Consider the following 13747-nt stretch of genomic DNA (forward strand, 5'->3'; position numbering starts at 1 on the left):
GAGAGAGAGAGAGAGAGAGAGAGGTTAGCAGTGTTTTTTCTATTTTGTGGAATATTCTTCTGAGGACCATTGGTTTTAATTCTTCTTTATAGATCTAGAGGAATTTAATAGAAAGTCCATCTGGGTCTAGAGTTTGTTATTGTTATAGTATATTTTTTCTTTTAAATTGCTGCTACAATCCCATTGTATGCTACTTTTTTGTGTTTCATTTTGTTTATAACTTCTTATTTAACTTTGGTAGATCACATGTGTCTAGAGATTCAATTACTTTTATTTTTAAGATTTTCAAATTTGTTACAATGTAAGATTTCAAAACAAGAAATAATGATCCTTTAACTCTCATGAATCAGTAAAGTATCTCCCCTTTCAGCTTTAAATTTATGGCTTTAGTCCTCTCTTTATTTTGGTTAGTTTGGTTAAGGGGTTGCCAGTCATTTTTTTATAATTCTATTTCTTAGTTCTTATTCCATGTGTCTGGGTGCAGATATGTACAAATTAGTGCTGCTGCCTAAAATGACCCCCTAGTGATACATTTCAAACAGCCATTTATTTCATTTATTGTTTGCCATTTCCTTTTGTTTTCATTTCACTTATGCCCTGGTCTTCATCATTTCTTGCTGTATGCTGCTATAGCATTTTGCTTGCACTTGTTTTTTAAGGCCTCGAGGAACATTACATAAATGTGAATTTCATAAAATGCTTGTTTTCCAATGTTTCAACAAAACAAAATCACTTAATTTCAAAGGACATAAAAAAAGTTCTGAGTAGGAACTTTAACAAAGATGATGTAAAAAAGGCAAATAAGCAAATGCAATTATATTTGGCATCTTCTATGATCAGGGGATTTTAAATTCATATCTGAAATACAGATCATACACAGACACATAAATAGAATAAGAAAAACACAAATGTGTCTCAGGTGGACTATTCTTGAATCACAGCGAAATCTGCGCACTGCACCCACAACCAAGTGAATCCAAAAGCCTAGCCCTTTGCAGATGCCCACATCACCAAGAAACTACTCCACCTTGTTCAGCAGTTGCGTGACTACAAGTATCTCAGAAAGGAGTCGATCAGACCACTACAGCCCTCAATGGGGTATCTGTGAGTTCCTTGTGATGACAACAGATGCTGAGCCCTTTGAGATCTTCCAGCATCTCCCATGCCCAGTGAACACAAACAGATCCCCTATGGATTTATGCATATGGGATCTTCAGGCTTGCCTTCCACCTGTTATGTCATAATCAAAGAAGGCTTGAAACTAAGTCAGCTGACCAGTTCCATTTAGAAGTCTAGTGAAAGGCTCTTGGTATAGGCCTCTAGATTTTGCTCTTTCCCATCTTAGTGTGTCTGTTAGCTTGTAGCGTTTTCAGCCACATTTGATTATAAATATGGTACTACATCTTATTTTTGCATGTTTTTGTCTTACAATAATATTTTGTTCCCCACATCCTTTTTTTTTTTTAGGATTTTTTTTATTAGATGTTTTACTGGGAAATGAGATATTTCTGAACCAGCTTTGGTTTTCGTGACTCAGACTGTGCTTTCCTAACCCCTGAGTGGTTTCTCAGTACTTCCCTACAACCCAGTACCCACCCCAGCAGCAGGGTGGGGTAAGCATAGTCAAATTCCTCACATTCCACTACCTGAAGAGGCCATGCCCAGTGCCTACAAGGTATGACAGTAACTCATGCCTTCCACACAGGGTCTCTATAAATGTTACCATAACTGAGGAGGGTATTTTTGGCTAGCAGGTGCCTACACCACCATCATCTGAAGAGGAAGTCTGACAACATTATGCTTATGTCCAAGCATCATTCATTAATATAATGCTGTATTATTGATGTAGTCTTTTAGTCTCACCCCACACACAGCTGTGGTACTAAGAGGATCAGGGCGGGACCAATGCAAACAGATGTTCTGCAGTCTCCAGAGGTAGCCTGGGTGGGGTTCAGTGCCTGGATACTGAAGAGTAAAAAGAACAACAGTTAGTATATTTGTGCTGGAATACAGGATGCTGGGGAAATCATAGCTATTTGGTTGGAATCTACAGTAGAGACATTGCTAATCAGGAAACATTCTATCCTTGCTAAATAGGGATTTCTTGTGGAATAGTTTGACACTCATTGTAGGTGACCTTACCATTTTGATCTTACAGCATAGTTTAAATATATTCTCTAGCGCATGAAGAATATAGTAAGCTATTTTTTGTTATATTTGTATTTCATTTTAAGTGAAAAAAATACTAACTCTTAGATACACCATAGCTTTTAGTTGTAAGAATGCATGTTGATTGCTTGTAGAAATATAGAACAGTAGCTACTTTCAAATTACCATTTGACAAAGCATGTACTCTGCTATTTTTTACTAAGTCAGTGTTTCTCAAACTTTCTAATGCTGTGACCCATTATCACAATTCCTCATGTTCTAGTGACCTCTGCTCATAATGTTATTATGTTGCTTCTTCATAACTGTAATTTTGTTACTGTTGTGAATCATAATATAAATATCTATGGTTTCAGAAGGTTGACCCCAATAGAAGGGTCATTTGATGCTCCCAAAGAAACTCCTAACCCACAGGTTGAGAAACACTGTTCTAAAATAATCTGAAAGCATATAGCACAGAACATATATGAATATTAGTTTATATGAATTTTATAAAGGTAAAAAAATCAGAAATAATTCAGATATCCTAAGATATGTGAAAACATAAACAAATTTATAATGTACACAGTAGTATACTATTCAAGAATGCAAATAAAATTACCTAAAGACCTGTGAATAGATATGGGCCAATCTTTAAGGCATATTATTTAGTAATTCTGAATGGGCTGAGTGGGTTATATTTAGGAATACATATATGTACATATGTATTCATATATACATAGGAATAACTATTAATGGAGAAACAATGAACTTGACAGATTTGGGAGAGGATTAATGGAAGGGCTAGGAAGTAAGAAAAAGAAGAGAGCAATATAATTATGTTGTAATTTTTTAAAGCTGTTAAAAATTGGCTACATGATATTTAATTTCATCTGCAGAACATTCTAGAATGCCCTAATTATGAAGATACGTTCATAAGATAAGTGGTTGTCAGGGCCTCAGAAGACCATGGACACAGAGAAGTAGGTGAAAGAAAACACTCTTAAGAAAAGCATTTCACAATGCAAATTCATGATACAGCACTTACTACAATATTGGTGCAAAATGCTAAGGCTGAGAGCCTGTGTATTTGAGGTGAGGGTTGTAGCAGGTTGTATGCAAATTCTCTGCTTTCCTGATTATTTTCTCTTTAAAAAAAATGCAGTTTTGCAGTTTAGCTGAAAATCTAACATGCCATTTAAAATAAGATAGAAAGACAGTTCCAAATCCAAGGTAAAGATGACACTCTTTTTTTGTTTCTTTGTTTTGTTGTTGTTGTTTTTTCAAGACAGGGTTTCTCTGTGTAGCCCTGGCTGTCAAGGAACTCACTCTGTAGACCAGGCTGGCCTTGAACTCAGAAATCCACCTGCCACTGCCTCCCAAGTGCTGGGAAGAGGACGCTTTTTACACATGGCTTGTCTGCAGTAATGACACAGGAGCAGATTTTAGCCCACCTAACACAGCAGCATTAGGAGATAGATCACAGAGGTCACAGAAAGGTCCCACCTATGTCCTCCACATGTCTTAGAGTTGTCTGCATCACTTATCACTATTCAGAAAATCTATGAAAAATGAAACCATTTTGTTAGATTATGATATACAAACTAAAAATTTATTTTTGTTTTAAAATTGTCTGTATGTAGATGAAAATTATCACAAAAATGAATGCTAAATAAAAATATAAAATTATGCAGATGGAACTTTTGAATCTTCCCCCTGACTCTGTATCTTTCTTGTTTCTCTTTTGCTTCATTTCAATTTTTTTTTTAAATTTCTTAAAATTTTTAACTTTTTGGCAGCAAAGAAAAATATCGTGTTAGATATTCTTAGCAATTTTAAAAGAGTGTTATTTTGAAGCACATTCATCCCAAGAGTTCCCTGATGTATTTTGCTTGCATCTCTGTTTTGTAGTAGGATTTGTTGTATAGACCATGTTGGCCCAGGATTTACATTTCCAGAGTTCTGGGAATACAGCAGTGTACTACCTGCCCAGCTCCAACAGGATTTCTAATATAGCTTGTTGGGAAAGACAGTTATTTATTATAACAATGTTATTCATGCATCCTATGTGTTAAATGCACAGTAAATTATCATTCTTAATCATAATAACTACATTTCTTAAACAAATATTAATGCCAGGAATTTTAGTGCTTTGTGTACTTAATCTTCTTAGAAACTGTGGTAACACTATTAACTTTGTGTTGCTACTTCTCTTATTTATTGACATATTTATTTAAGTATTTCATACAGAATTTTATCTATGTGTTTTTTGATGAATAAAATGAGACTTGAGCAGTTGATTAGCTTGCTAACACCATTCAGAGGGTGGACTGGTAATAAAATTTTAGATTTTAAGACCTAAGCTACACTTACCCATGTGAAACAAAAACAAGTACCAAGGCCTTGGATTAAAAGACCAATTTAAAAGGTGTAAGATTAAATTATTCTGTACTTGGTATAGTTAATGATGTCTTATATTATGTAAATGTTTGTAATTTGAGCATTGTTATTGTGTGATAACAATAACAATTATAAGTGATTATATGCCTTAGTTATCCTAGATACATCTAAGTTTATTTTTATATACATTCATTTAAGTGAAGATTGTGCTGTAGCAGACAACTACGAGATTCTGTAATTGTGAGATTAAAAGCAATTTGTTACCTCTTGATTTACTACTAGACTATCAGGTGAGGCAAAAATATAAGGTATTAGCAAGATCTGAGCCCTCTTCAATGATGAATTTTTAACAAGGTAAGAGTTGCTACTAAATACATCTTACACGTTAACATAACACATGATAGGAGATAACATATGAAGTAATGACACTAATTAAATGATGTGTTTATATTCCACATAATAATTAACACAGCTCATCACAGTGTGTTGTTCCCCTCCTGCTATTAGCACCTTATATCTTGATTCAGTTTCTTCTCCATATCCTATTCCTGTCGGCCTTTTGAATGCTTATTTTTTAAGTGTCTCGGTTATGATCAGGGCCATTATGACATCCAGTGGTGGCTTCATCAGTGTTGTGTCTCTTAATTTCCTTTTGTTCCCTTCACCAGTCCTCTAAATCTTTTCCTCTAAAGTGCTATGTTATTCCCTTTGTAAGCCATTTGGAATGATTGGCAATTCCTGTTTGTTTGTTTGTTTTTTCTTTGCATTCTAGCAAAAATATCACAAATTACACATAGAAATAAATTTATTTTTAAATGATTCAATCAATGCTAAGTATGTCTTGTGAGGTATTCAAAGAGAAGACTACTTGGATATGACCAATATAAAGTTTTATAAGCTGGCCAGCAACTATACTGGGTGTTTTGGATTCCATTGTGGCAGTAAGCCTTTCTTGGAGTAAGCTTTTAATTGCAAAAATCTAGATATTCTGGGTTGACATACTTCAGTTAACCAGAATAATTAGCTATAAGTGGCACTGCAGAAGATGAAAACCAAGGTTAGTACATTTTGAGACATTCCCAGAACTATATGGACTTTGATGGACCAGGTCTTTGTTTTAGTTTTAGGTGGTGCTGTCTAAGATCTGAGTTTTACAGCCTGAATGGTATTTCCATTCAGTTGTGCTAAGTTCTGGGGACCTACTAAGATCTGTTACAGAATGTATCTTTTTACATTGATATATATTGATATATATGTATATATACATGTACATATATGTGTTTGTGTATCATATATATGATAAATCTATTAAAGAGAGGTAGATTATAATTGAGAATATAGGAAAAAGATCTTTCAAATAATATTGAGTAAATCTATTTTGTGTGACATTAAGCTTTTTTATTAATCAATTCATTCATATTTCAAATCATATCCTCCTTTCTGGTTACCCCTCCATAAGCCCCCATCCTATTCCTCATGTCCCCATCCTTTTTGCCTCTATGAGGTTGCTCCTTTAACCACTCACCTATTCCTGTCTCACTGTTCTAGTATCCCATTATGATGGGTTATCAAGCTTCCACAGGACTAAGGGCCTCCCCTTCTATTGATGTCAGATAAGTCCATCTTCTGCTACATATGTATCTGGAGCCATGGCTACCTCTACATATACTCTATGGATTATGGTTTAGGTCCTGGGAGCTCTAGGTGGCTCAGGTAGCTGATAGTGTTCATCCTCTGGGGATGCAATCCCCTTCAGCTTCTTCAGTCCTTCCCCTGTCTCTTCCACTGGGGTCCCTGGGCTCATTCAGAATGTTCGCTGTGAGTGTCTGCTTCTGTATTTTTCAGGTGCTGGTAGAACCTCTCAGGAAACAGCCATACCAGGCTCCTGTCAGCAAGTGCTTTCTGGCATCAGTAATACTGTGGAGGTTTTGGTGTCTGCAGATGGGATGGATCCCTACATTGGGTGGTCTCTGGTTGTCTTTTCCTTCAGTGTCTTTTCCATTTTTGGTCCCTGTCTTTCCTCTGGACAGGAACATTTCTGGGTTAAATGTGAGCCATGTCTGTCTACTGAAGGTGGTCTCTACAGGTTGTATCTCCACTTTGTTGGGTTTTTGTCTAAAGTCTTGGCCATTGGCTCCCAGGAGACTCTTTCTTCCCTGGAGTCTGGGATTTTCTAGTGGGTATCCCCAGTTCTCCATACTCCAGTGCTACATGTTTTTATTCAATTTCCTGGCCCTCTGTACTTCTCTCTTGTGCCTTCTAATACCTGATCGTGCCTCCCTCTTTTCTTTCTCCCTCCTCTCTCCTTCCAAGGTCCTTCCCTCTACCACCTATGATTGTATTTGTTCCCTGTTCTATGTAGGATTGAACCATGTACATATTGTTCTTTCTCCTTCTTAAATTTCATACACTTTGTGAGTTGTATCTTGGGTATTCTGAGCTTTGGGGCTAATGTCCACTTATCAGTGAGTACATACAATGTGTGTTCTTTTAGGTCTGGGCTCCTTGACTAAGAATGATATTTTCTAATCCCACCTATTTGCCTGAAAATTATATGATGCCATTGCTTTTAATAGTTTAGTACTACTCCATTGTGCAAATGTACCACATTCTCTATATTCATTTTCTGTTGAGGGATATCTGGGTTGTTTGCCACTTCTGACTATTATAAATAAGTATGCTATGAACATAGCAGAACATTTTTCCTTGTTATATGTTGGAGCATCTTTTGGGTATATTCCCAGTAGTGGAATATCTGGGTCTTCAGGTAATGCCCCATATTACCAAAAGCATCCAAAAGATTCAATGCAATCCCCATTAAAATTCTAACTCAATTCTTCACAGAGATAAAAAAGTATTTCTCAAATTCATCTGAAATAACAACAATAAACAACAACAACAACAACAACAACAAAAACCTCAGGATAGCAAAAATCATTCTCAACAATAAAATAACCTCTGAGTTAATAACCATCCCTGACATCAAGCTATAATATAGAATAATAGTGGTAAAAAACAGCATGATATTGGCACAAATATAAGCAGGTGGATCACTGGAATAGAATTAAAGGTCCAAAAATAAACCCAAACACCTATGGTCACTTGATCTTTGACAAATAAGCCAAAATTATCCAGTGAAAAAACAGACAGCATTTTCAACAAATGGGGCTGATTCAATTGGTGGTCAGCATGTAGAAGGATATAAATTGGTCCATTCTTATCCCTGTTTACAAAGCTCAAGTCCAAGTAGATCAAGATCTTCCATACAAAACCAGATAAGCTGAATCTAATAGAAGAGAAAGTAGGAAAGAAACTCGAACACATTGGCATAGGAGAAAATTTCCTGAACGAGCACCAATGGCTTGCGCTCTAAGATCAACAATTGACAAATGGGACCTTATGAAATTGAAAAGCTTCTGTAAGGAAAAGGACACTGTCAAGAGGACAAAACAGCAACCCACAGATTCGGAAAAGATTTTTACCAACCCTACATTTTTTTTATTAGATATTTTCTTTATTTACATGTAAATTTCTCCATTCCCAGTTTCCCCTCCAAAAAACAAAGAAACAAACAAAAACAACAAAAACAAACCCCTGTTGCCTCCCCCCTCCCCATGCCTGGCACCCCACACTCTCCCACTTATTGCCCCTGGCATTCCCCTACACTGCGGCACAGAACTTTTCACAGGGCCGAGCTCCTCTCCTCCTATTGATGATCAAATTGCAATCCTTTACTATACAAATACTGCCAGAACAATCAGACCCCTCCATGTGCGGTCCTTGCCAACCCTACATTTGATAGAAGGCTATCATCCAAAATATACAAAGAACTCAAGAAGCTAGACTCCAAAGAACCAAATAATCCTACTAAAAATGGGGTACAGAGCTAAACAGAGAATTCTCAACTCAGGCACCTCAAACGTCTGAGAAGCACTTGAAGAAATGTTCAACATCCTTAATCATAAGGAAAATGCAAATCAAAATGACTCTTAGATTCCCCTCAGATCAATCAGAATGGCTAAGATTAAAAAATTCAGGTGACCATAGCTAGAGAGGATGTGGAGAAAAAGGAACACTCCTCCTTTGCTGATGGGACTACAAGCTGGTAAAACCACTTTGGAAATCAATCTGACCATTCCTCAGAAAACTGGAAATAGTTCTACCTGAAGACCCAGACATTAAGCTTTTAATTTTTCCATGTTTATGATTTGAAAATTTAGTAATTCGAGTAAGGCACACAGAAGTTATCAATTATCAAATGATGCAAATATATAGTCCATTTATGGAGAAACAAATGCTACTTTATCAAGCTACAAGCTAACATGCTATAAATCCCTAATTAAAATTAATTAAATGTGTTATCTGACTGTACTTCATAAAATCTTTGACATCCTGATCATATTTAGTTGATTTAATGTCAGCTTAAACTTAAATTTAATATTAGTTATGTTTAATTACCCGCAAAGAAAGATATGCTCTTGCCTTTCATTTAAATAAATAAAATTTCTTATGAATTTCATACAAATTAATTTCATTTCCCTTAAATATAAGAGCAATAGTCAACAAACAGTATTTAACTAGACTTGTGAGATACTTTATTGATGTTCACAAAATGGCCAGTGTTTTAATTAAATTCTCTGAATCAGAACAGGATATAAAAGCAAGAATTTAAGAAAAGAGACTCTTAGAGACACACATTAACTTTAGTATAACAGAAAAAGCCAGCTAATACCAAGCCAACATCATTGTAACTATAACCCCCGTTATTACACCAAGCTCCTGGATGAGAAAACTGCCGCCTGTTAACACACCATTATATTGTACCAACATCAGATAGTACTATCTATTAATACAGCAAACTCGTGTACCATATAGTCTTCTTATTACATTAACATCAGTGTATCAGATAACCCTGATAACCCACCAAAATTAGTTTACCAAGTAGGGCCACCATGTGTTATCACAAGTCAGCCAAGAGAAACTACAAAACTTCAAAGAACTGCCTCAGTGGATGAATAAAGATTGAGATGATCACCTTTGAATAAACTATCAATTAATAAATAGGTACTTTCTTGATAAATTTTGTTATTTAATAATTAAAGATACAATTATTTAAAACATACCACTAATAGTCAAATTCCTGTACTACAATTGTAACCATTTAGGCCCTAATGTTATCCTGATAGTTTGCATAAGAATAAGAATATTACTATAATTATTTCTATGTTCAAATCACTTATTATTTTATAGATATATATTATACATTTAGATTTTCCACTTCAGCGTGTTACATTTGTTAATGTAATCAATGTTAATGATAAATTTTTATGCAAAAGAAATCAACTGTATTTTTCTGAGTCATAGATGTGCCAAGATGTGCTTGTAGACAGGAGCCTGGCACGGCTGTCCTCTGAGAGGTTCTACTAGCACCTGACTGGGACAGATATAGACACTTATAGCCAATCATTAGTCTAAGTCTGGGGACCCCTATGAAAGAGTTAAGGGAGGGACTCAAGGAACTGAAGAGGATTGCAACCCCATAGGAAGAGCAATAGTATCTAATAACCTGGATCCCTCAGAGCTCCCAAGGACTGAGCAACCAACCAGAAAGCATACATGGGCCAGTCCATGGCTCCAGATACATATATAGCAGATAAATCTATCGTCTGGCCTCAGTGAGAGGAGATGCATTTGGTCCTGTGGAAGCTTGATGCCCCAGCATAGGGAGATTTTAGAACCATGACAGGGGAGTGGTTGGGTGGGTGGATGAGCACTCTCTTAGAGGTGAATGGGAGGGGGATGGGGTGGGGGACTAGAAGAGGAAGGACTGGGAAGAAGAATGGCATTTGAAATATAAATAAATAAAGTAATTAATATAAAAATTATAAAACCAAATATTGAACTATTGAAGTCCTACTAGACAAAGTAATATTTGGTGACCCAATGAGTTGGTTAGAATTGTCGAGGATTTACTTGTAATATAATAAGTGAGTGCTCTACAGCAGCTTCATTGTGTCACCCCATCCCACCATTCATGACTCACTAAAATTATTTTGTCCAGCCCCAGTTTCATTTCTACTTCCACTCTCTAGCTACTCTAAGATTGCAGATCCTCCAGCTACTTTCTTTCTTTCTCTGTAATCAGCCCTTCCCCAGCCCCGGTCCTATAGTCTTCTATACTGCCCTCTCCACAGACTTCTGCTGTGAAAGTTAGGTACATTTGGTAAAATATGCCCAGCTCTCCACTCCTCACAAGGTTAGTTTGTCACTCATGTTCCTGGGCTTGCAGACTAGGTCAGACTACTCATCTGGCATGAACTTTCTGAAACTCTGTGGGGCCTCAAAAATAAAGATAATTTTTAGTTTCTGGGAGTTGATATTTATCATGCAACTACCCTGCAGGTTTGAGAGCAGGATCTCTCTCTCTCTCTCTCTCTCTCTCTCTCTCTCTTGCTCTCGCTCTCTCTCTCTCTCCCTCCCTCCCTCCCTTACTCCATGACTTGTGCATGCCGTTGTATCACTCTGACATGCTCCTCTTGGCCTCTCAATTCAAGACTAAAACATAAGAGCCTTTCTTACTTCATCATGAAGCTCTCTATCTTAATAATAATCATTCTGCAGGGTAATTTCATGTCAGCTCTATTTCCTGGCCTACAGGAAATGATTAGCATTTTTTGATATAGCATACAATCTCCCCGTCCCCCAAATCACTTGCATCTAGGAGAGAGTGGAGTGGTGGCTGGAATCCTGCTTTGTTCTGCTCAATTAGTTACCATGTCTACTAAGCCAAGGTAGTTGCTAGTCCAAGGTGGTACTGAGGTGATCATGTTATGCCTACAGGAAGACTACTACTGCATACTATAATGCCATGCTATTATATAATGACTCAGGAGTTGTGCAGTCCTCAGAACGAATACTGAGTATCTGTTGCAATTTCAACAGGAGCGTTTTAAAGACCAAATGGTAGAAACCAAAGGAATTTTCTTTTTTTTTTTATCCTTACTTTCACACTTTGGTCTTCATTTTTCTTAAGCTCTGTATGATTTCTGAGTTGCATCATGGACATTCCGAGCTCTTGGGCTAATATCCACTTATCAGTGAGTGCATACCATGTGTGTTCTTTTGGATTTGGATTATCTCACTCAGCATGTTATTTTCTAGTTCCATCCATTTGCCTGAGAATTTCATGACCTCATTGTTTTTAATAGCTGAGTAGTATTCCATTGTGTAAATGTACCTCATTTTCTGTATCCACTCCTCTGTTGAGGGACATCTGAGTTGTTTCCTGCTTCTGGCTATTATAAATAAGGCTGCTATAAACATAGTAGAGCATGTATCCTTTTTATATGTTAGAGCATCTTTTGGGTATATGTCCAGCAGTGGGTCTTACTGACAACCAATAAGAACATAGTATCTGGGCATGGAGTGATAAGCCATTATTCATTTCAGATCATGGTGTGATCCTTTGATTGACTAAACCCTTGATGTTTGTACTTGTCTGCAACCTGCAACTCAGCTTCTTGTGTATACTTCAACGTTTTGTTCTTGTAGTAGTAGTCGGTTTTGTTTGTTTGTTTTTTATCTATGTATGTCCCAGGTTAGGTACTGTCCTTTCTTATTATGCCATTAATATTGTGATGCTTTTGCATAATTTTAATTTATCTGACTTGGAAATTAAGAAAAAAGTTAACATTAAAGCAATATATGAGCCTTATTTTATAAAACAAGCTGATATTTAAACTTTTCTCATCTGTATATATATCTCATGAATGTTATTTTTGAAGGACCCACAATAATAAGTAACAAGTAGAACTTCGTATATGTAAAATTCTTTAATATTAGTCTAGGTATACTTTGAACTCGATTTACAAATGTTTCATGTAATCATAATGATGGCATCAGGTAGATTCAAGCAAAATCTCCAGAATAACTCCAAGCCCATAGTCATATAGACAGACCAGGATAACTTCAGTAGCTCACAGGTCCAAGTTAACAGATATAAATAAAAGAAAGAGATTTGTGAGGGGGCAGGGTGGTTGAGGAGATGAGAAGGGGATGGTAAATTGGGTCAATATGCATTGCATAACATGTCAAAATGTTGAAAATTATAATTAAGTAATACAATTAAAAGTCTTCAAATATTACTGGACTCAGAAGTAAGAACAGAACAGGAGGAGAAGGTGCCGAGAAAATCCTTATAGCATTTGAAATGCTTCCTCAGTATGCTTCCTCTGAGGGTTTTGTTACCAGTTTCATAATTGTCTATAGGACTCTGAATTTCTGTTATACTTGAACATATTTTTCATCTGCTGTTTTGAAATGCACTGGTAATTTCAACAACAGAACCAACAATTTACATTTTTTCTTTTATCTCCAGAATTTCTCATTCATGATGGAGCTTTTGGATCTTGTGAAAATAAGTACTGTGGCTTGGGGAGGCACTGTGTTATCAGCAGAGAGACAAGGCATGCAGAGTGTGTCTGCATGGACCTTTGCAAACAGCACTACAAACCTGTGTGTGGATCTGATGGGGAATTCTATGAAAACCACTGTGAAGTGCACAGAGCTGCCTGCCTGAAAAAGCAGAAGATCACCATCGTTCACAACGAAGACTGCTTCTTTAAAGGTAAGAGCAGGGTGAGGCCTACAGTGTCATAGTCCTCTACCTGTCTTATTCTCTAGTGCTGCCATCAAACTTTGAATATAGTATCATTTTATCTCTGTAAGCATCTGAAAAAAGCAGAAGGAAAAAAAAAACAAAACCTTACCCAACCCAAAATGCAGTAGTGTATGGAAATTTGTATGAACAGAATTCTGATATTCATTTATGAGTCTAAAGCTGGCCAAACTCTGACTCACAATTTGATATAGAAATCAGCATTACACCATATGGTTTCCTAATCACAGAGTTGTTATAAGGACAGAGGGTAGCCAGTTTAGTCTGTAGGCCAAATCTCACCAGCGCAAAGCACCTAGAATGCTGGTGAGGGGCCAGGGAAGGCCAAGCTGTGCTGTGGTGGCTTGTCATTGCTTCCTGATACACAGAATAATTTCAGTTTGCAGCACGCAACTCACATTATATGGGATCTCTAATTGCCTACTTCAATAACAATAAAGTCATAAGAAACTCATTTAGTAAATCTGAGGCAATGATAGTTTAACATTTTAAAGTATTATTTACATTCAAACAATCGAAACGTTG

The 13747-nt window shown here is 36.5% G+C and overlaps 1 protein-coding gene across 4 annotated transcripts in view; it reads left to right on the forward strand.

Moving 5' to 3' along the window:
• Fstl5 (follistatin like 5) overlaps positions 1-13747 on the forward strand; it is a 654438-nt gene that overhangs the window by 219796 nt on the left and 420895 nt on the right. For all 4 annotated transcript variants that reach the window (XM_031374116.1, XM_031374118.1, XM_031374119.1 and 1 more), the window contains exon 4: positions 12923-13171. In XM_031374116.1, coding sequence (XP_031229976.1) covers positions 12923-13171 — 249 coding nt within the window. The remainder of the gene's footprint in view (positions 1-12922; positions 13172-13747) is intronic.

This window comes from Mastomys coucha, unplaced genomic scaffold (genome assembly GCF_008632895.1).
Source record: "Mastomys coucha isolate ucsf_1 unplaced genomic scaffold, UCSF_Mcou_1 pScaffold16, whole genome shotgun sequence".
Taxonomy (NCBI): Eukaryota; Metazoa; Chordata; class Mammalia; order Rodentia; family Muridae; genus Mastomys; species Mastomys coucha.